Genomic DNA, 22,271 nt, shown 5'->3' on the forward strand with positions numbered 1-22,271 from the left:
CTTTGAAACTACTAAATTTTTTTATTTCGTTAGTAGTTCCAAAATGACACAAAATCTAGGCATCGGATAAAAAAGTTTATTTGAAGAAGTGTATTTTTTTGTTCTTCTTAATGGCGGTACAGGCTCGTTTTTTAATATTGTATTTAATTACAGAGTAATTTCCACATATTAATATATTTTTCAAATTTGGCCCTCACCGCCATTCTTTATTATATTACGAATACGTGTGCCAAATATCTCGAAAAAATATTCAAAATTACAGCCGCAATCTTAGAATGCGTTTTCGCTACCTGTTGATCGCTACTGTTTCCTCTTAAACATTACTATGATATGACGATATGACCGCTATAATTTGAATTTTTTCTCGATTTCAATCGTCTTTAGGGGTCAAACGAAAGACAAAAACAACTTTCTTTTTCTCTGATATATATTTTAAATTATGTTCTGTTGTGATTTATAGCATTTTTTTCTAATTTAAAATTTTATGCAAGTTCCCTATTGTATTAAGAAATAACATTTCCACTATTTCGTAATTTTGTGTTAATTTTACAGCGAAGTATTTCATATTTAAAACTACCTATTATATTCAAATTAAAAAACTGATTTTTTTGAAATTTACTTTTTATTGTTTAAAAAAATAATTTTAATACAAAACATAAATAACAAAAAGTATGAACTAAATATGTAAATACAATAATGACGAACGAAAAATTTTCAGAAGAGTTAGGCAAACATTAGAATATGTTAATATATCGCACTTAACAAAAAGTAGTTGCATTTTTATATATATTTCAATTTGCGTTGTCTCCAATCTACAGCTTGACAAATTTCATTGTGGCCGTGACTTTGTGATGCGCAGTAGTACAGTTAACAGGAGAAACCGTTCGTACAGTTGATCCGGCGGATCTTTGCACAAGTATGACATTATTCACGAATTATTTTTTATATTACGTCTCTTTCCTAGTCACAGAAACTAAAACGATTAACTTAAGCCACGTGTCCATACACAACACCATGCATTGAACAAAGACAGCCATAGAACGATGGTCGGTGATTGATTTATCTACTGAAAATTGACAATTGTAAATGTCAGCACCATATTCGCAAAATTAAATTCCAACAGAGGGCGCTCAAAATTTCAAAGATGGACGACAACGCTAGGAAAACAATTCATTTTGTCATTTGAATTCACAGTTCTAAAACGTTAAATTAAAATCATTTACAGGAGTGTTTTGCCAAAGTAACCACTAAGTTTTGCAACTAAGACATCTTATAACTTAAAGACGACTCAAAATTATGTTTAATCTGTATGCATTCATTAAAATTTGATGCTAACTACTGATTTGTTTTTACCTTTTTTTCATAAAAAAATCTGGCCCCCGATAATCACACAGCGTTCTAAAAATTATTAATCTATCTTAGGATTTCTAATTTTGTTTTTAATTTAATTAATAGGTGCACTACAGTTTATTTTACACCGACAGATAACAATTTTTAATTAAATAAAAACTGGAAACTTGGAAACTAAGTAGGTGAATTTATTTTATAATAATTGTGTTCTGGAAATTACGAAGTGGTCGGGATATTTTTCATAACAATGTACATTCTATGTACAGAATATATTGTAAATCAAAAATGAATAACCATTTTCAATTTCGTTGCAAAACGAAAATACAGCCGAACCATATTCCAGTCCAATCAGAGAGTGCTGCAAGCACCTCTACCGGTTTCGAAACTTATTAGTCTCTCATCAGGAGGCACATATGCTGCCCTCCCTGATCCAACCAAAACAAACCCCAGCGTGCAGTCCCGAATTGCAACGAACGAAATGGCATAGATGCCCTAGCGGCAACTGCTAGTAAAAGACTAAGTTTTCACTCTAATGGCATATAACATATCCCACCAGAATGAAAACAATGGGAACCTTCTCTGGTTACACCTCCGAGGCTTCTACAATTTGCAAGCCATACGGATGCTGAGACTAAGGAAGATGAGGGAATTCTACAATTTAGAATATATTGTTCTGAAGCTATTTTCTTGTGGCATTTTTACAATTTTAATTTTTACAATGGGAAATAAGCCACAATATTATTAAAAAATAATTTTTTATTAACGTTTCGACGCCCAAATCGGGTGCCGTTGTCAAAATACAGAATATATACTACGTTTTATTCATTTATTTAATTTTGCAGTCGCTTAAACATTAAAAAATACTACGTTTAATACAAACGTTAAATTAACAAAATGTGTGATTTGGCATTGGTTAATTTAGGTCATTACGTAGAGTATAATAGGAATGAATACTGAGGAACACTGTAATAGTTTTTTTAAGTCGAAATTATTGTTAATTACAACATAAACTGACCGCAAATATGTACACAAACTAATGGCAAATTCAATGTTTTCCTCGAGTTGATGCTTTTCAATTTCGCCACCAGGCGTCGTCGCCCACTTTGCGGTTCCTCGCCAATATTTGATTACATTCAATAAAAATACTTTAATTTCCGATTATTACAGTTTAAATATTTATGTAGATGTTATTGGACAACCTATAGGTTTCTAAAAATTGGAAAAATCACGTTCATAAATGTATAGGTACCCCGCACAAAACGCAATAAATGAAATAAAAGAGAAGTATACAAACGTCCATTGTAATATTAGCCATTTTATAATTCTTATAACCGACGCGACGTACGTTTGGCTCACATGTTTTGGTTTATTTCTTGTAATACGAATTTTAACGATGTGCAAAGTTCCGGCGGATCAACTATATGTAATTTTCGCTATAATGAATATATAAGTTGCATTGTAAATTCTTCATATTTTTAACTTCTTAGAGCCAATTGATTTAACATAAATAAAAATAATATGTTTTATGATTTTGTGTTTACTTATATGACTAGATGACTTGGCCTCTAAGTAAGACATGCATGAATCTGATGCAAATACTGTCTAAAATATCATTGTGTAAATACGAAGAATTGTGTCCTAGAATTAACTGTGGTCAATGCGCATCCGTAATTCACATGGCAAGATAGGCTGGTTAAGTTATATCATCTGAGTTGCCATTTTTTAAGGTTATAGTTCTTTCTTTGGCAATGTGCTGAAAAATGAAATTTGTCAAGAAAAAATTAAGAAACGAAAATTGTGTTTTCCTTTAAAACTGATGTTGAACTGCTGTTTCATGATACATTAAATTTTAAGAAAAACTTCAATTGCTAGTATTTAAAGAAAAAGTTATAATAGTTCGACATTTTGAGGTTTATAATTTTAGACCATACCTTATTAAGCTAAATTAGTCAAAAGATGGCAGGTATATAGCATCAGGGCCGTATTTACAGGGGGGCTTGAGGGGCTATAGCCCGAAGCGGCAGATTTTAAAAAGCGGCAATTTTTAGCACGAACTTTTTGGCGGCGACGGCGATCTCAAAAAATTGCGAATTTTAAAGATTTACTAACATTTATTCCTCCGGGATGGAGAGAGTATAATTTTGCATTATTTAGCGTTTTCTATGTTTACGTTAAAAAGGCGGCAAAATCAAGATAGCCCGTAGGCGGCAAAATCGTAAATCGGGCCCTGTATAGCATACGCCATTTGTTAAACAATTAAACCGTGAATCATTTGAAAGTGGTGGAGAAATAATAGACGTTGAGAAATCAGTGATTCTTAAACAAAAAAAAAACAATAATCTGGTTTGATCCAACAAGCTTGGGCCATTCGTCACGGATCTAAGGGCGCGTCCATAGTGCACGCTGGTTTCCGAGTCGGAAAGCCGAGTCCGTGTGCGAATAATCCTAATAACGGCACGAAGGTGCACTTTGGACAGGCCCGTTTAGGTTTCCTGTGGCCCAGGGGTTATTCTAGTATAAAAGTATGAAATTCATATACAGTAAAACCTCCGTTAACCGAAACCTTTTTAAACGAAACATCGTTTAACCGAAATTGTTGACAGTTTCAATAATTTCGACAATAAAAAGTAAATTTAAAATAAGCAATAAAGTTAAAGAAACTGACATGTTTTTTAAAGAAATATTTTATTATCTTTTGTGTTTTTCTTTGACAACAATGTTTTGCGGTTATATCTCTCCAATAGTATGTAATTTGACACAAGAAGAATACAAAAAACAATATTATTTTTAACCGAAATTCTTGTTATCCGAAACGGTCTCCCCCCCAATTATTTCGGTTAACGGAGGTTTTACTGTACTTCTTTGAGGAATTTCTAAAATAAAAAGTACTGTACGAATTGTTTTGAAAATTTGCATGAGCATTTATTATAAAAAGAAGTATATGCAAAACAATTTTCATAAAAAAATATTGAAAATTAAACGATTTATGCGCCATCTACTGGCACCGTGAAAATAAACACATGGCCACACTGCTGCAGTGATTAGGACATAGAGATCCTGAAACATAAAATTTCAAAGTGATTATTGAAATATAAGTTATTTCCTGTACCATCAACTAGGATTTTTGAAAAATATTAAAATTTGGAAAAATGACGAAGTGTTATTTTTTTAAATTAGCTAAAACATTTTCAGTTTCAAAAACCGCCAAATTGACATTTTTTATCCGATCAAAATACCCCTAGTTGATGGTAAAGAAAATAACTTATATTTCAATAATAACTTTGAAATTTTATGTTTTAGGACCTCTATTAGTCCCAATCACTGCAGCAGTGGAGCTGTTTTTATTTTTACGGTACCAGTAGATGGCGCATAGATCGTTTAATTTTTTTAAATATTTTTAAACGCTTTTATTTAGTTTAATAGTTTGCGTCAAATCTTTAGACGTTAATTTGTAGTATTTAATAATAAATTAAATAATCAAATGAATGAATATTTGCAGACATATGCATTCGCGGGAACAATACACGAATAGTCAATAAAAAAAATTTTCATGTTTATTATTAATTGCTTGACACCACTATGTGGTAAAAAGGTTTTTTTGAAAATATATATATGTTTATTAATTGTTTAAATAAAAAACAAACGATTTTAATGGAAAACGCTTAAATTCTCTTGTTTTTTACAATGTAAAAACTTGAAACTTTTACGGATTGTATAGCTAATGATATGAACAATACATAATTTCACTTTTTACCTTAATTGTTTACGTTATGCTTCATTAATGAACAATCAAGTTTCAAATTTTTTGCCGATTCCGCCTACTTTTCATGTTAGTACATCATATGTTTTATGCATATTGTAATAAACATGACGATATATTTTAATGTTTGAAAAGTGTAAGACTAAAAAGTAAAAAATAAAAAATATGAAAAAAAATTTTTTTTAGAAACGCTTTTCTTTAGTTACGAGTGACTAAAATTAAAAATATTATAAAAAAATCAACTAAAAAGCAAAAAATAAAAAAAAATTGAAAAAATCTAACACATTCGTTAAAGAAAAGCGTGGGGCGAAAACCGTTTATTCGATGAACACGCGCCCCGCTTTTCTTTGACGGATGTGTTAGATTTTTTCAATTTTATTTTTATTTTTTGCTTTTTAGTTGATTTTTTTATAATATTTTTAATTTTAGTCACTCGTAACTAAAGAAAAGCGTTTCTTAAAATTTTTTTTTCATATTTTTTTATTTATGAAAATTGTTTTACATGTACTTCTTTTTATAATAAATGCTAATGCAAATTTTCAAAACAATTGGTACAGTACTTTTTATTTTAGAAATTCCCAAAAAAGTATATGAATTTCGAACTTTTACACTAGCCCCTTAAATACGAAGGATTATTTTGCACACGGACTCGGCGCTGACTTCGGAAACCAGCGTGCACTATGAACGCACCCTTAAGCTGTACAACTTCTATGTTCCCTGTGGAGAAATCTGCATTAAAAGTAATAAACTTTGAGGGTGTAACCCGTACAAGAAAAATGGCACACGCTCTAAAGATGCGCACCAGAAGAAGACTTCCCAGAATTGTTTTGAACAATGAAAGAGTCGCACGGGGAATTGTAAAGGTACAGGAGGTATATACATTGAAGGTGATAATAAGTAAATATGTATGTATAAATCTGGAATTAAAGTGTTTTACAACGTCAGTCTTCTAATTTAATACCCATACCTCATACAAAGGAAATATCAGAAGAAACGCAAATAATGTAACAACTAAAATGCAACCGGTAAAATACATTTTTTGTAGAAAGTTTACGGGATAAGCCAAAAGGAGAATATAAACCTAAAAAAATGAAAATACAATTTAGTAGTGTAGTCTATTTTACTACAGAAATAAATGAAAAATAGCAGATGGGTTTTATTTTTAAATTAGTAGTATTCTTAATACTGTCAATAACTGAATAACGCTTATATATTATACTCTAAAACAACTACATAATAAAATTTAAACTCTTGACTAAAATAAATCAGGCATATCTTTGAGATAGTCTAGTCATACAAGAAGAACAAGAGGATTAAAACATCTGTTCAATGAAGGGAATAACTGTAGGAGAGGAAAATCATCCACATAATGGACTGATCTTATGAAATCTCTTATCAACCACATTGTACAAAGAGGTCCAAGTAACCATTGATAACTATCTATTAAAGTTAGATAATATGAAAAAAATGTAAGATTATGAAGCTGGTCTATATTCGAAATTATGTAATTAAAATAAATGGTCTATATTCGAAATAGGTGAAATTATAGTCAAATAAATATAAATTATTTATAATATCGACGGCGACGTTTGAAAGGTAAAAGGTTGTATGTAACCCACAAATCAACTATTTTCAGGAAGTAGAAAAACGTTCCATTTAAGTAACTTTATGAGGAATTAACCTAATAATTTTTTTCATTAATTTGTAGATCAATAATTGACCTATAAATAAAAAATTTTTTTGCTTAATTCCTTATGAAATAACTTAAATGGAACGTTTTTTTCTACTTCCTGAAAAAAGTTGATTTATGGGCTTTACCTTTCAACCGTCGATATTAATTAATAGCAATAATTTGGTAATTTTAATTTTACACTCATGTGTGTACTTTTGTTCCTGTCTACTATATTTATTGGTTTCGTATCATGAAACATCCGTCCTAATTGTTTTTTTTTCAAGCCTAGATAGACATGGTACAAATATGTAACAAATCCAAATTAAAATAAAATGATTCAACATTTTTATTTATAAAAGCAATTTTATTGTTGCATATTCTGGGTATTATATACCAAAAAAGTAGCAATTTTGCATGATTGATTTTTCATTGAAGATAACGAATCGTTTCACTTTAGTCATGAAAATAAAAAAGCTTAAAATATTATCACTACCGAGGTAGGTAAATATAATTATTTATAGTACAAAATATGAATATAAGCAGTAGGTATGTACTTCCTTATTATATCAGGAAAAATCTATTATAGATACATATTTTACCACTGGGGCGATATCTCACTCAATAACTGTCCATTTCTACATAAAAAATAGTTTCGATAAACAATAATTTTGAAAACCAAAAATTCTTACCATTTACTTTGGCGTTTTCCACAAATGAATTTTAGATGACAGTTTTCACTAAAAATAAAAGAAATACATACAAAACAAATTATTTTTTTATAAACAATATAACAAACAATATAAGACATTAAAATGAATGTAGTCAATCCAGTCTCAAATATACCGTAATACTCTTCTGAAGAATGTAGATATTTTCGTTTACTCAAGCCAGCAGTATTTTATCCCCTTAACCTGTAATATCTACGAGTTGGTACACTTCTTCCTTTTTTTGTCTTTTGCGAGGAACTGTCTTTTTTGCGAGCTGAAAGGGAAACAAAAATTATTTTTTGCAGCCACTGAGTCAAATAAACAATATACACTTTTAATTTAGTACATGCATTGAATAAATATTGGAAGCATGCAACTTCTTGTTTAGTTTAAGACTCAAGAAAAGGATCTTGTTGAAAAATGTAATGGGATTTATTTCATTATAAAGATCTTTTAAGAATCCTGAAATTAACTAAAGTATTCGTTAGATATTTATTTATAAAACAATAAACATCAGGCATATTTGTTATAATTGCAAACTGGCACACCTTAGTTAAAGTGCACGTTTTGCTTACATCAACAAGGTTGATTATACATTTGACACAGTAACGAAAAATATATCCAAACATATTTACATAACGAAGTATTTGATAAATATGGGAACACGTTGAGATTTAAGTTATTAGTGGGTCAGTCGAGTTAGTTAGTTAGGTTGGGGGTTTGCTGCCGTTAGAGCAGAAAAATGTAATCACCTATCAACTGAATACATTTGTATGGTATATGAGTACATAGTGCGTTCCAGTTAATCAAGCCCATCAGCAGGGGAGTTAATCCCCGCTTACCACCATAAAAAAGATAATTATTAACTTTCAAAATGAACACCATTATCATACACTTATGCTATATTATGAACGTCGATATATGTTGAGATACGTCTAGGTATGTCTCATCGACCTGTAACAACCTTTTTTCTGATCTGCAGCCTTACTGTACAATGTTATAGACCAACAGCGGGTTTTTATACATGTATAACAAATTGCCTGAACCCATTTCAACAAGCAGTTACCAAGTAGCAATCACGTACCTGAACACTTTTAGAATGTGTTCAGGATTGTATGCACCGAAAGCTCATTTGAGACCAAGGAACAGTAGCAAAATCTTCCTTAAAACATCCGAATAGATAAGTTCCTTAAAACACCCGAACAAATAGATAAGTTTCAAAGATAAACATTATCAGGCTTAAGAGCATAGGCGCAAAACTTTGTTATATTGCTTTTTAAACGCATTCATTTTTTCGAATACAGAGAAAACTAATAAGTATTTTTGAAAAATTTAAACGCAGAATGAATGATTACATCAATACCGACGGTAGAAAGTCCCTGAAAACTTCTATAATGTTTACTTTAATTGTGTATAGTTACAAGGGTGAAAATGGAGAGAAAATTGAGCGATTTTTAATTTAAAATATATCATTCAAAAGAAACTTATTGTTTATTCTAAGAGACTTTTTACCCTCGGTAATGATGTAATCTTTTATTTTGCGTTTAAATTTTTTAAAAATATTAATTGATCAGTTTTTCCAGGATTCGAAAACATGAACGTCTATGATGATATTTTCCAAATCGAATATTAGCTATCTTTGTCATACAACACACTCAGTTGAACAGAATGTGGTGACAAGACAGTGACAAACAAGACTACTAAATATTTGACACGGCTTCAGGAATATTTTGAGTTGTTTATTAAATAATATTGATTATTTCATTCATAGGAAATTCTGATAAACAGAAAGTTACAGAAATAAAAATTAAAGTGATAATTTTTGATACTATCCCGTCGTCAAGTATATTACGTCAGATGCCCTTCGTTGCTACGAAAAAATACGTTCAGTGACATTAATGACAATTAATGTTTTAAAAATTATAAAAGTGATTACTTTCAACCTTCAAATTTTTATAACAACTGTGTGTTTAATTTACTAATTTGTACTTACATAAATAAATTACAATAAAATTTTGGTTTTGAACAGTTTTATTCATGAAATAATCGCAGCAAATTGCACTCGATCTCTAAAATTATTATCAAATGTTTGCCCTCGTGACACTTTGACATAATTTAAAATTAAAATGACAAATTAAAACTGTCAAAGTGTCATTCGAGAAAAATTCGATAATTTTAGAGCTCTTGTGCAATTACTACTGATAATGTATTTGATAAATAATTGATTTAAGACGTGAAGTTAATAAAAAGTTATTTATTGTTTATTATTTATGGAAGATCCAAGCACAGAATACACCAGGGTATATTCTGTGATCCAAGTATTTTGTTGTTAAACATGTTCAAAATTTATCTAAGCGTTCCATAGTAACAATATATTATTAAAATCACTTTATCACTTTTTCTCTTTTCTCAATTATTAGTTTTTATTGTATAGTATATAAATTATTGTATCACTGAATACATAGTGAAAAAATAATCCTATTAATTAACTGAATTAATAACTTAAGCGATTATCCAAGTACCGGTTATCCAAGAACATTCCAAAACTGAACGAAATAGCCGTATCTATGTTAATGATGACAATGTCATGTCAACTAAGGTTTACATCCCGTACCAGTGAGAATTTTACTATACGTAATTTGCCGTGTAAAGAAAGAAAAAGTACGAATATCCCTAAATATTTGCGCCTACGCAAAGTATAAAAACCAACACCCCATATTCTTCAAACTATGTTGCCAAGGAACGAAAACGAATTAAATGACATCAACAATTATGCATACATAACAAGTGGCCAATCTGACGAGATTCTTTTGTTAGAAAGAGACAGTCTTCTAAATTTTATTTCACAATACAGTTATCTGGAATATTACTCCCTGTTAAAGGTTGGTCATGCCATCATTTAAACAAATGCCGCATCGAAATATCTCATTCCTATCTGATATTCAGAAATAAGAAAAATGGTCCCCGTTTCTTGTTTCATACTAAACCAAAATAGAGGCCTCCAATAGATGAATGGTTAATGAAGAACGAATTCTTTGAACTAAAGGATTTAGTCATGCTATCCAGAATCAAATCATCAATCATACAATTTGTTATAAAAGATAGGAACATCACGTCTAACAAAACAGTGGTTTAGAGAAAATTTAAAGTTATTTTGGCCACTAGAGTGGATTTTAAGTAATGGTATTAAACTATTTTCAAAGTAAAAGATAAATAATTAAAAAGAGGTTCTAAAACTGTTATCTTCTGGCATGTTTAAGATGATTATTTTATTTAGATATATGTAGATAATGTGTTATTTGGCCTAATTAAAGTAAGTATTATATTATAGTGTGCTTCCAAATATTAATAATAGTTTATAAGGGGTCTTACCTTTCGGTTTAGATTTAGATTCAACATCTTTTTCTAGGGGTTTTTCAGATCTTTTGACACCTTTTCTACATACTCTTTTGTTAGAAACTTGTCGATCATTGTTGTTATTAACCATCACAGCTTCGAGTTCTTTTCTCTCTAGTATTTTAGCATATACGCCCATCATTGCTGGTGTATATCCCTCTATATTATCAGGAACGACACTGAAAAGCAAATGAATAATAAATTTATAATGCAATATATAAAAACTAATTCCGGCCAAACGTTCCATTCAATAATTAATATCCTAATTAGAAAGTCAACGAGTACACACGTTGTCGCTTTATCGTTTGCTGTAGGTAGATATTTCTGATATCTACGAGTTTTTTTCTTATTACTAGTTTTTAATAATTACCATGTAAACACAAAGAAATATGTGATATTTACGAACAATTCAGTGTTAAGTTTTTTAAAAAACTGTGCATCGTAAACTACATAAATTGAACAATATGATTATCCAGTGGCGTAAAATCATACCAGGTAACTGATATTTTTTAATCACTTTATCCACAGAGTCCTACTGGGACGTCTGTTGCATTAACAAAATTTATGTGTAGTGGTTTTGGTATCCAGGACCACTCACAAAAATGACCTCAAATAACTCTCAAATAAATTTACAAACTAACGTAACGATGAATAATAAGTCTTATGTCGGCGCAACCTTAACTAAACCTGCACCTCCAACGTTTCCTCATAAAAAAACAAGCCCTTGTCTTACATGCACTTCCAAATGTCATTCTGTTTGAGTATATAAAAGCTATAGGTGACATTGTTAACCCCAAGAATATTACCTTTGCATCTCGAATTTCAAATAATCGTATTTGTATTTATTTAACCTCCGTTGCAGTAGCCGACGAACTTCTGAGTACCCACCAAAGTATTACCATAAACTCAACAGTTGTCCCTATCAGGCGACTTATTACTCCAGCTAAACGTATCCTCATATCAAATGTATCGCCCACAATACCACACCTTATAATAGAAAAAGCACTTAAAGATATCGGATTACAAATAGCTTCTCCTGTATCATTCGTGAAATGTGGCTCACTTAGTGATGATTATGCCCACATAATGAGCTTCCGAAGAGTTTCATATGTTATTCCTGATAACGAAAACTTTTCAATTCAAACCTCTATCTTAATAACTTACGACAACACGCCAAATAGAATATTTGTGTCTACTGACAAATTAGAATGCTTCTTATGCAAACAAGCTGGCCATACTGCTGACGCTTGTACAAATGCTCCAATCACAGTAACTCATACCGAACTTTCTACACCCGCTACCCCCGTATCTCTTCCCACCGATATATTATCTCCAACGGAAATCAGTCATATTGAAACTAATTCACTAAATGCACCTTCTTCCGAAATTCCAAGTACTTCAACACAAACTGACATTACAGAGTCACCACCCCTCCTAACACACGGCCATAAAAGACCCATATCTACTGACAGCAATGCAAGCACCCTTCTTCTCAAATTTCTCCGGTCGCTACACCGGATCTAATTAACAACCAAATGCTTCCACCCTTGCTTGTCAAAACTAATACTCCCTGTAAACCCAAAAAGAAAAAATCCAAAACAACAATAACAGAAGAACGTAAACTAACAGTCAGTTCACTTAATGCAGTTCAAGGCATCTACAAAAATAATTCATCGGAAATAACTCTTACCGAAACTCAGTTTATAGCTTTCCTAGAAATTACATATGGCATCCCAGATCCACTTAAAGAAGCTCTTAATTTCACTTCTAACATCGAAGGATTACTAAACGATTTATCACTTCTTCATTCAGAATCAAATGAGAGGTCTTTTAAAAACCGCATTACTAGACTACAAAAAAAATTAAACGACAACTTAATCCTGATGACAATGACAATATGAGTGCCTCGTCTGATTACCAAACTGAAGATGAAACCACCGCTCCTATTTCTGAACATGCTCTTCCATCTTCACAGTTTTCTACCTCTCACTCTAACTAAAACTCGCTTTCAAAATAATACAATGGAATTGCGATGGATTTTTTCCTCGCTTGGAAAGAATCCAGCAATTAGTTGCCGAAGAACAACCTGAAATCATATGTTTACAAGAAACTAATTCCAAATTATCCAAACTTCCTAAACTAAAAAATTCTGAAGACTATCATTATGTTCGAACTGAGTGCAATAGAGCCAGTGGTGGAACCTCAATTTTTATTTCCAGCGAACTATTTTCGTCTCATTTCTCTCTCACCACCGAACTTGAGGCTATCGCCATAACCGTATGGTGTCCAAATAAGCTCACTATTTGTAGTGTATATATTCCACCCAACCCCTCACTAAAGGAAATTGAACTTCTAGACCTTATTTATCAGCTTCCTTCACCGTACATTCTAGTAGGCGATTTTAATGCTCATAATTCTATGTGGGAATCCAATCATACGTCAAATAAAGGCAAAACTATCGAGAACGTAATTAACTGTACAGGCTCTTGCATATTAAATACAGGTTCTAATACACACTTAAATTTTTCCTCTGAGACGTTTTCTTCGATAGATCTTAGCTTTAGTGATCCCAAATCTGCACCTTTACTAACTTGGAAAGTCTCTGATGACCTTTATGATAGCAATCATTATCCTATCTTTATATCATCTAATATTCCCAATACTGAACAAACTGCCCAGAAGCTACTGGCGACTTAAAAATGCTGACTGGACAAGTTATACATCCCAAACAGATATCGCCTTTCCTTCTCTCATACTATCAGATAATATTGATAATAACATATCATTAATCACAGACATCATACTTTCAGCTGCCAATTTGCACATCTCATAATCTTTTAATGCTCATAATTCTATGTGGGAATCCAATCATACGTCAAATAAAGGCAAAACTATCGAGAACGTAATTAACTGTACAGGCTCTTGCATATTAAATACAGGTTCTAATACACACTTAAATTTTTCCTCTGAGACGTTTTCTTCGATAGATCTTAGCTTTAGTGATCCCAAATCTGCACCTTTACTAACTTGGAAAGTCTCTGATGACCTTTATGATAGCAATCATTATCCTATCTTTATATCATCTAATATTCCCAATACTGAACAAACTGCCCAGAAGCTACTGGCGACTTAAAAATGCTGACTGGACAAGTTATACATCCCAAACAGATATCGCCTTTCCTTCTCTCATACTATCAGATAATATTGATAATAACATATCATTAATCACAGACATCATACTTTCAGCTGCCAATTTGCACATTGGCAAAAATACTATGTCACATAAACAAAAAAGAGTTCCTTGGTGGAATACCTCATGCCAAAGCTCTGTAGAACAAAATAAGGTGGCACTAAAAAATTATCGAAAAAATAAAAACCCCGAAAATCTCACATTAAAAAAAGCTAGAGCCAAGTCACGGTTCATTATAAAACAAAGTAAAAAATCTTCTTGGAGAAACTATGTATCTTCTATTAACGAAAATACCAATCCTACTGATCTCTGGAAAAAAATACGCCAAATCCAAGGCATCAATACAAACACTAAAATCTCTAGTCTTATCTCAAATAATATTACTATCAGTGATAATCAAGAAATTGGCGAAACCCTAGCAAAACACTTCTATACAAAATTTAAAAGCAAAATAAATTCTTCTTTACTTGAGCCATTAGTCACCCTTCCTCCATGCTCTTCCGAAACAGCTAAGGATATTACTTATCTGAATTCGCCGTTCTCTTACGCAGAACTTACCTCGGTCATTAAAACTTTTAAAAACACTGCTTCAGGCCCCGATATTTCTTATATCTTTATAAAAAAAACTATCCAACTTCGGTCTCCTTAAACTTCTTGAAATGTTTAATTTAATATGGTCATCCAACAAATTTCTCAACCAGTGGCGAACCTCAATTATAATACCCATTAAAAAACCTAACATAGCTCGCTCGTCACCCAGTGCTTATAGACCAATATCACTCACTTGCACCATGTGCAAAATCTTAGAAAAAATTATTAACAAAAGACTTATATGGTTCTTCAACAAATATAACATAATTCCCAAAGAACAGTCAGGATTCCGACGAAATCGCTCAACTCAAGATAATCTAATACTTCTCCAAAGTCATATTTCTGATGCTTTCAACAAAAATGAGGAAGTCGTCGCTGCTATATTTGATATCGAAGGCGCCTTTGATACTATTAGCAGGCAATCTATACTGAACAAACTAACCCTTTATAATATCAAGGGTAACATATTCAATTTTATACAAAATTTCTTATCAATTCGATCGTTTAGAGTGTATGTCAATGGTATTTTTTCATCAGTTCACACTCAAACCGATGGGGTACCACAAGGATCAGTATTAAGCCCAACTCTTTTTAATCTAGCAATAAGTGATTTATGCTCTGATATACTTTCCCCCATTAGGCATGTCTTGTATGCAGACGATCTAATAATTTACTGCCACGGACGATCTATCTCTACAACTTCCAAGCTCATTCAATCCGCAGTAGATACCCCCATTAAGAAAACAAGCTCCATAGGCTGTATTCAGATTTAGCCATACGGCTCACACTCCCTCTAAGGGGAAGATTGACTCATCCCAGATACCTACGGTATCAAAAGGATTGAGCTCTGGTGGGACTCTTTCCGTGTTATCGAGCCCTAGGTGACTTGGTATGCAGGTGTATCTCCCAAAAATTTTCGTATAAGCCATAGGCTTATTATTATCATATACAAAATCAAAAATAATAAAATTTAGTAGACGACCACCATCACCATCTCCTAGTATTACGATTGACAAAGCTTACCTTCCCGTTGTCAGAGAATGTAAAATACTCGGTTTAACGTTTGACTCAATCAAAGAAACAAGTCAAAAATCAAGGCGATGGAAATGAACTATTGGAGACGATGTTGCCGACTCACTAGACTTGATAGGGTGAGAAACGAAGATATTAGGAGACAAATGGAAATCGATCTAGATATAATAGACACAATCGAAGCCAAAAGACTTAACTGGTATGGACACCTTCAGGGAATGCCTGAAAATAGATGGCCGAAAAAAATAGAAAAATGGACTCCACCCACAAGAAGAAAACGAGGTAGACCAAGACGATCCTGGAGAGATGTCGAAGATGCAATGACCGCCAGAGACTTAAAAACTGAAGATTGCTTCGACAGAAATCGCTGGAGATTAGGATGCGAGAAGCGGCGACAGCTGTAGAAGACTCGCTTATTATATATATTTACGTTTGTCTCACGACTTACCTGGAAGCAACATATATTAGAAATAAAAGGTGAAGCTCACAAAAGACTAAATATAATCAAAACTCTTTCACACTATCAATGGGGTGCAGATGAAAATTCTCTTCTGAAGATATATAGATCTGTTATTCGCTCCAAACTGGATTATGGTTCTTATATATACATCTCTGCTTCTAAAACATATCTTAACCTCTTAAATTCAATACATAACACAGCTCTCCGCATTTGTATAGGAGCTTTCCGATCTAGCCCCGTAGAGAACTTATATTGTGAAGCAAATGAACCCCCTATTTGGATTAGACGGGAGCAGCTGCTGCTATCCTACGCAGTATCTGTTTCTTCTAATCCCTCTAACCCAGTATATCCTCTTTTTGTATCATCCGCGAATAAACTGCATGACCACTCTAAATTACCTTCGTTAAAACCCGTCCCACTAATTTTGGCTCAGTTACTTGATGACATTTCTCTATCACAAATAATTCCACTTCTCCCAACCCCTTATCCTCCTTGGTCTATAGTCATTCCTCATATTAACACATCATAGATATTGGCGAATATCTTGACATCATCAAGATACGATAAATTTACAACTCCGAGGGAACTCGTTAGGAACAGTTTTAAAGAAATGATCTCTACAAAGAAATACGACTTAGTTCTGTATAGTGACGCTTCAAAAAATGATACAGGGGTAGGCTGTTCTGTTACAACGTCACATAATCTTATCACGGCATCCCGTATCCCCTCCTTTTGTAGCGTTCATACTGGCGAATTATTCAGCATACTTCAAGCTATCAAAAACATTTCTCCATCAAATAAGCAAGTTGCTATATGCACAGACTCTCTAGCCTCAATCCAGTCTATCCAAAATCCAAAACATATTCACTGACCATCCTATTGTCCAAAAGATCCATGACCATTACCAACGTATCCTTTCTCAAAATATAACAGTTACTCTGATCTGGCTACCATCTCATATTGGAATAAAAGGTAATGAGCTTGCAGACCACCATGCCTCAACATCATCTGTTACCGCCGATAACATCCAAATTAGCAAGGATTTAAAAGCTCACATTAAAAGAAGAACAAGAGCCCGATGGCAACAACACTGGGACACCAACTGCTCAGCTGTACATCAAATTCAACCGTTAATCGATAGTCCTCCTATTTTTGGACCTACAAGTTTGTCTAGAAGAGATCATTTTGGTTGACTTTTAATGGTTTTTAATAAACTTTTTTATACCATTGTACAAACGAAGTTTTTACTTCTGTATGATCTTATAGATTATAGCCATAGACATAATATAATACCTAGACTGCGCGCTGCCATCTAAAACTAAGTGACGATTGTGACAGAGAAAACTGAGGCTATTAGGTGGGAAGTCTCTTTCTAATCAGACGAGTTTATCAAATCGGCGACAGTGGGAAAGTGACGTGATCGATAAACCCAACGTCATTGGATAAACCCTGTCGATTAGAAAGATACTTCCCACCTAATAGCTTCAGTTTTCTCTGTCGCAATCGTCACCTAGTTTTAGATGGCGGCGCGCAGTCTAGATATTATATGTCTATGATTATGGCCATGCAAATAAAGTGCACCAGTATTAGTTACAGTTCAGATCAATTACAAATTTGACATGAGAGTAACGAGTATGTAATGTGTTTTCCAATAATCACTATACCCTGTTTTTAAACCAGGAGGAGTAAACTCAAAATACAGATTCACACTCAATAATGTCACTAGAAAAATCACCAAACACATCTTCTTTTTGGCTGATCACGTCGGCCTTCGACAGTAATCCATAAATATTATATTACAATAATACGTCGCCAAAGAGTTCTAAAAACTGTTTTTTTTATATAAAAGCAGACTAAAAATTTAAAAATTAAAGGAATAACACAGAAAACACAAAAATTCGCAGATATAACTTAACCCCTTAATGTACACATTATACTTGAAGTTTCGGTCAAAAAATGATAAAATTTTTTTAGAGTGAAAATGTGGTGTTTATATATCATTAAATTGAAAAAGAATATTTATCTACTCTATCTCATATTATGTATAAGTTTTTAGTTTGTGAAAACTGTCATTATAGATATCAGTGCGTGAAGGATTTAAAGTGTGCGTGAAGTAACAATGTATTTTAAATGGGATTTACTTTTTCGCACTGTTTTTAATCAAATATCCTTAACTTTCGCGTTGTCATAGTGATGACATGTGAGCAATAAATTACAACAAAAGTTTTGACAGTTTTGTGGTTTGAAAGAAGTTAGAATTTTTAAATGTCAAAGTTCTAAAAATTGTAGAATAGAAATGAATTCCAGTGACGAAGAGATACATTTTTTTATTTGTTTATCGTAGATAAAATATTGTATGAAACTGTGCGTGAAGTACTTTTTGCGAACTTACGCGATGTATAGCGTAAACATCGCTCTAAACATCGCGTGCGTTCGCAAAAAGCGAACTGTTTCATAAATAACTATTTCGGTACTTCAAATGCACTAACACTTTGTATAAAAACAAAATACTGAAAATTAAATTCGTAAAAGTTGTTAATGGTTCGAACTGCAAGTTATTAGATAAATAAATCTCATTTTACAATGTCTCAACACTGGCTGGGAAATAAAAAAAGATATTTATGTACCAACCTCTATTTAGTTTAGTACACTACGCTTCGAATAAAAACAGATTTTTAACATTTCTACAAAATTCAATATATACAGTCCAACCTGCTTATTAGAATACCGGTTAAAGGAATATCCCTGTTTAAGGAATAGAAAGTTGAGGACCCGAAACGTTTTTAGTAGCCACCAATGATCGATTATTAGAATATCACGGTAATAGGAATATTTTTGCTTGGCACGAAGGTTATTCCAATAAGCGGGTTCGACTGTATCAATAAAATTGTCAATGGTTCCTACCGCAATTTATTAGATAAATAAATATCATTTTATAATGACATTGGTTTGGCAATAAAAAAAGGTCAAGATGTAAAAGAAGAATAAGAAATGTAGAAAAGATTTTACCGCTATTTAGATCTTCATATGCATTTATACAAATACTAGCTTCGCAACTGTGTGAAAAATTGAAAGATTAAAATTTAATGGTCGCTCGTGTCAGCGTCGAGCGTGTACAAAATTGTCAGTAAGGCTTGCTAGTTTCAGAGTCGAGTGCGTACATTAAGGGGTTAATTAACCTATGAAATGCCAATAGTGTCAAAATTTCATAAATGTTAATAGTGTCAAAATTTCATAATAGTGGAGTAAACTTGAATTACTCCTCCTAGTTTAAAAAGAGGGTATCGTAGAAAGCAATATTAACTATAGTCCGTCCGCTATAACTTTTCCCATGCGTCACGATTCATTTTCAAACAAATTAAGTCAAAACATAAAGTGAAACGTACGTCGATGTGTATATACATTGTGTATACTGTATACTATATGCTATACACATTAGGGTGGTGCGAAAAAAGTCAAGTTGATAATCCCGTATCGCTATAGTGCGGAAAAGTTGCGATTGGTAGTTACAAGAAAAACAAAACAAAAATTATTAAAATCGGACTTTATTTTCCGATCCCGCAACGGGCCTAAAGATTATGAAAAAAGTGAAATTTTACCTATTTTTCGGAAATTTTTATTTATTGTCCATGTACGTTTTATTTATCGCTATAGTAAAATTTATTTACAATTTGCATGGTTGAGTAATAAAAACAACAGTTTTACGCATCTAACGAATATCTTCCGATCCCGCAAGGTCAATCAAAATCTATAAGAATTTGAAATATTCGATGATTTTGATAAACTAAAAAACATTTACTTATCTCATTTTTCTCCTACATTGTGAAGTTTTTCGCTTGTTTATATATTGCATGACAATACTTAAACAGCCCAGAACTCACAACGAGGAGGTGGTTGCACTTCTAGCTCCACAAACACCCTTCTCTCCAACCAACCAATGAGTGTGATTTTTACATTATTTACATAGTAAATTTCTTTTTCATGTTTGTATCCAGCTTTTAAACTTCAACTTTGTAGTGTGATTTGGTGGTAGAATCTGGCAGCATGGACCTTGATTTAAGTGTTGCCCTTATGAATCCATTTCTTGATTGGGGCCCACATACATTAGACCAGGGGTGACCAACTTAATCGGACTCGAGATCTACTGTCTGCCTTTCTAATTCTCTGCGATCTACCGACTAGGAATTTTCGTAATATTTAGGACGGGGATAGGTTGGTAGGTAGATAATTTTTTCTTGCCATCGATCAACTGACCTAGGGGTCGCGATCGACGGATTTGCCTCCCCTGCATTAGACGATGCTTCCGTGACCAACTTTAGGCACCTCTCATCAGCTTGCGTGTGTCAGGTATAGTTTTGTACATTCCAGTCTGGTATGTCGCCCGATGTAATGCAAGAACTTATATCTTCATTTGACACTTCGAAGAAGTGGTGGAGAAGACAGTTTTGCAACAGTCTGCAATAGTTTTGCAACATTATATCCCAGTCTATTATTTCAGTTTAGTCCCGTGCTTTAAAATTTCCAGTACTAGGTAGAAAGGAAACACATTAGAGAGCTAAGGCTAAGGAGAGTGTTAAAAGCCGGATAGACTAAAGCCAAGGGCAAACGTATTAGAAATTTCATCCCTCCTACTCTAAATTTTGAAGCACAGGACTACACTGAAATATTAGATTGGAATGTTGCAAAACTATCTTCTCCACCAGTTATTCAAAGCGTTTCAAATGAAGATATAAGTTCCTACATTATATCAGGCAACACGCCAGACTGGAATGTGCAAAATCATCCCTGTCATACGCAAGCTGTCTAGCGGTACGAAGAGTTGGTCACGGAAGTATCGCCTAATGTATGTCGGAACCAATCAAGAGATGGATTCATCAAGGCAACACTTAAATCAAGGTCCATGCTGCCAGACTTTACCACCAAATCAATCAAAGTTGACGTTAAGAAGCTGGACACAAACAAATGAAAAAGAAATGTACTATGTAAATAATATAAAAAACACACACTCATTGGTTGTATGGAGAGAAGGGTGTGGGTGGAGTAAAAAGTGCAACCACCTTCTTGTTGTGAGTTCTGGGTCGTTTAAATGTTATTATACAATATCTAAACAAGCGAAGAGCTTCACAATGTAACAGAAAAATCAGATAAATAAATGTATTTATCAAAATAATCAACAATTTCAATTTTTTATAGATTTTGATTGGCCTTGCGGGATCGGAAGATATTCGTTAAGTGCATAAAACTATTGTTTTTATTACTCAACTATGCGAACTGTAAATAAATTTTACTATAGCGATAAATAAAATGTACATGGAGAATAAATAAAAATTTTCGAAAAAAGGTAAAATTTCATTTTTTCATAATCTTTAGGTCCGTTACGGGATCGGAAGATAAAGTCCGATTTGAATAATTTTTGTTTTGTTTTTCTTGTAATTACCAATCGCAACTTTTCCGCACTATAGCGATACTGGATTATCAACTTAACTTTTTTCGCACCACCCTAATACACATCGACGTACGTTTCACTTTATGTTTTGACTTAATTTGTTTGAAAATGAATCGTGACGCATGGGAAAAGTTATAGCGGACGAACAAAATGTATCTGTATATTGAGTAAAATATAAATGGCGTATTATTTGTTATTTATTACCTTTCAGTTTTATACCTTGGAGATGTTTCCCTTTCCATGCATTTATTAAATATATTAAGCATTTCTTGTGTGGGGTTCATGCTGTATATATCTAAGGAAGTTAAACCAACTCCTGGGTCACTGCCTTCTGTCGTTGTCCTATCCCTAGCCTGCCTAATTATAGTTTCCGGATCTCCTATCAAAATCTTAGACCAATTCATCATACTGTCTTGTATTTTTATATTCTTGACCTGTTTACGCAGTTTCGGCCTTTTAAAAACAATATTGGAATTGAGAGGCTGGAGGGGACTCGTTTTTAAGAAACTGAAGTGGGTCACTATTTTTTTATTTGATGCAGTAATTTTCTTGGTTCCCCAACCTTCTAAATTATCAAAGTCCAGAACCGAATCTTGTTTGTAGCCATACAGCTTTATTGCTTTTCTTAAAATATTACGGCAGTGGTCATAATCAGGAGAGCCCTAGA

General features: G+C 32.8%; 1 protein-coding gene across 1 annotated transcript in view; it reads right to left on the reverse strand.

The window, feature by feature from the left end:
* Positions 1-7,539: 7,539 nt before the first annotated feature.
* The window catches only part of LOC114328208 (serine/threonine-protein kinase VRK1), a 41,778-nt gene continuing 27,046 nt past the window's right edge, over positions 7,540-22,271 (reverse strand). Inside the window, exons 4-6 of the mRNA XM_028276994.2 lie at positions 21,809-22,266; positions 10,862-11,064; positions 7,540-7,763 (exon numbers count right to left, since the gene is read on the reverse strand). Of these exons, the coding sequence (XP_028132795.1) occupies positions 7,681-7,763; positions 10,862-11,064; positions 21,809-22,266 (744 nt within the window). The 3' untranslated portion in view covers positions 7,540-7,680. The remainder of the gene's footprint in view (positions 7,764-10,861; positions 11,065-21,808; positions 22,267-22,271) is intronic.

This window comes from Diabrotica virgifera, chromosome 1, assembly GCF_917563875.1.
Source record: "Diabrotica virgifera virgifera chromosome 1, PGI_DIABVI_V3a".
Taxonomy (NCBI): Eukaryota; Metazoa; Arthropoda; class Insecta; order Coleoptera; family Chrysomelidae; genus Diabrotica; species Diabrotica virgifera.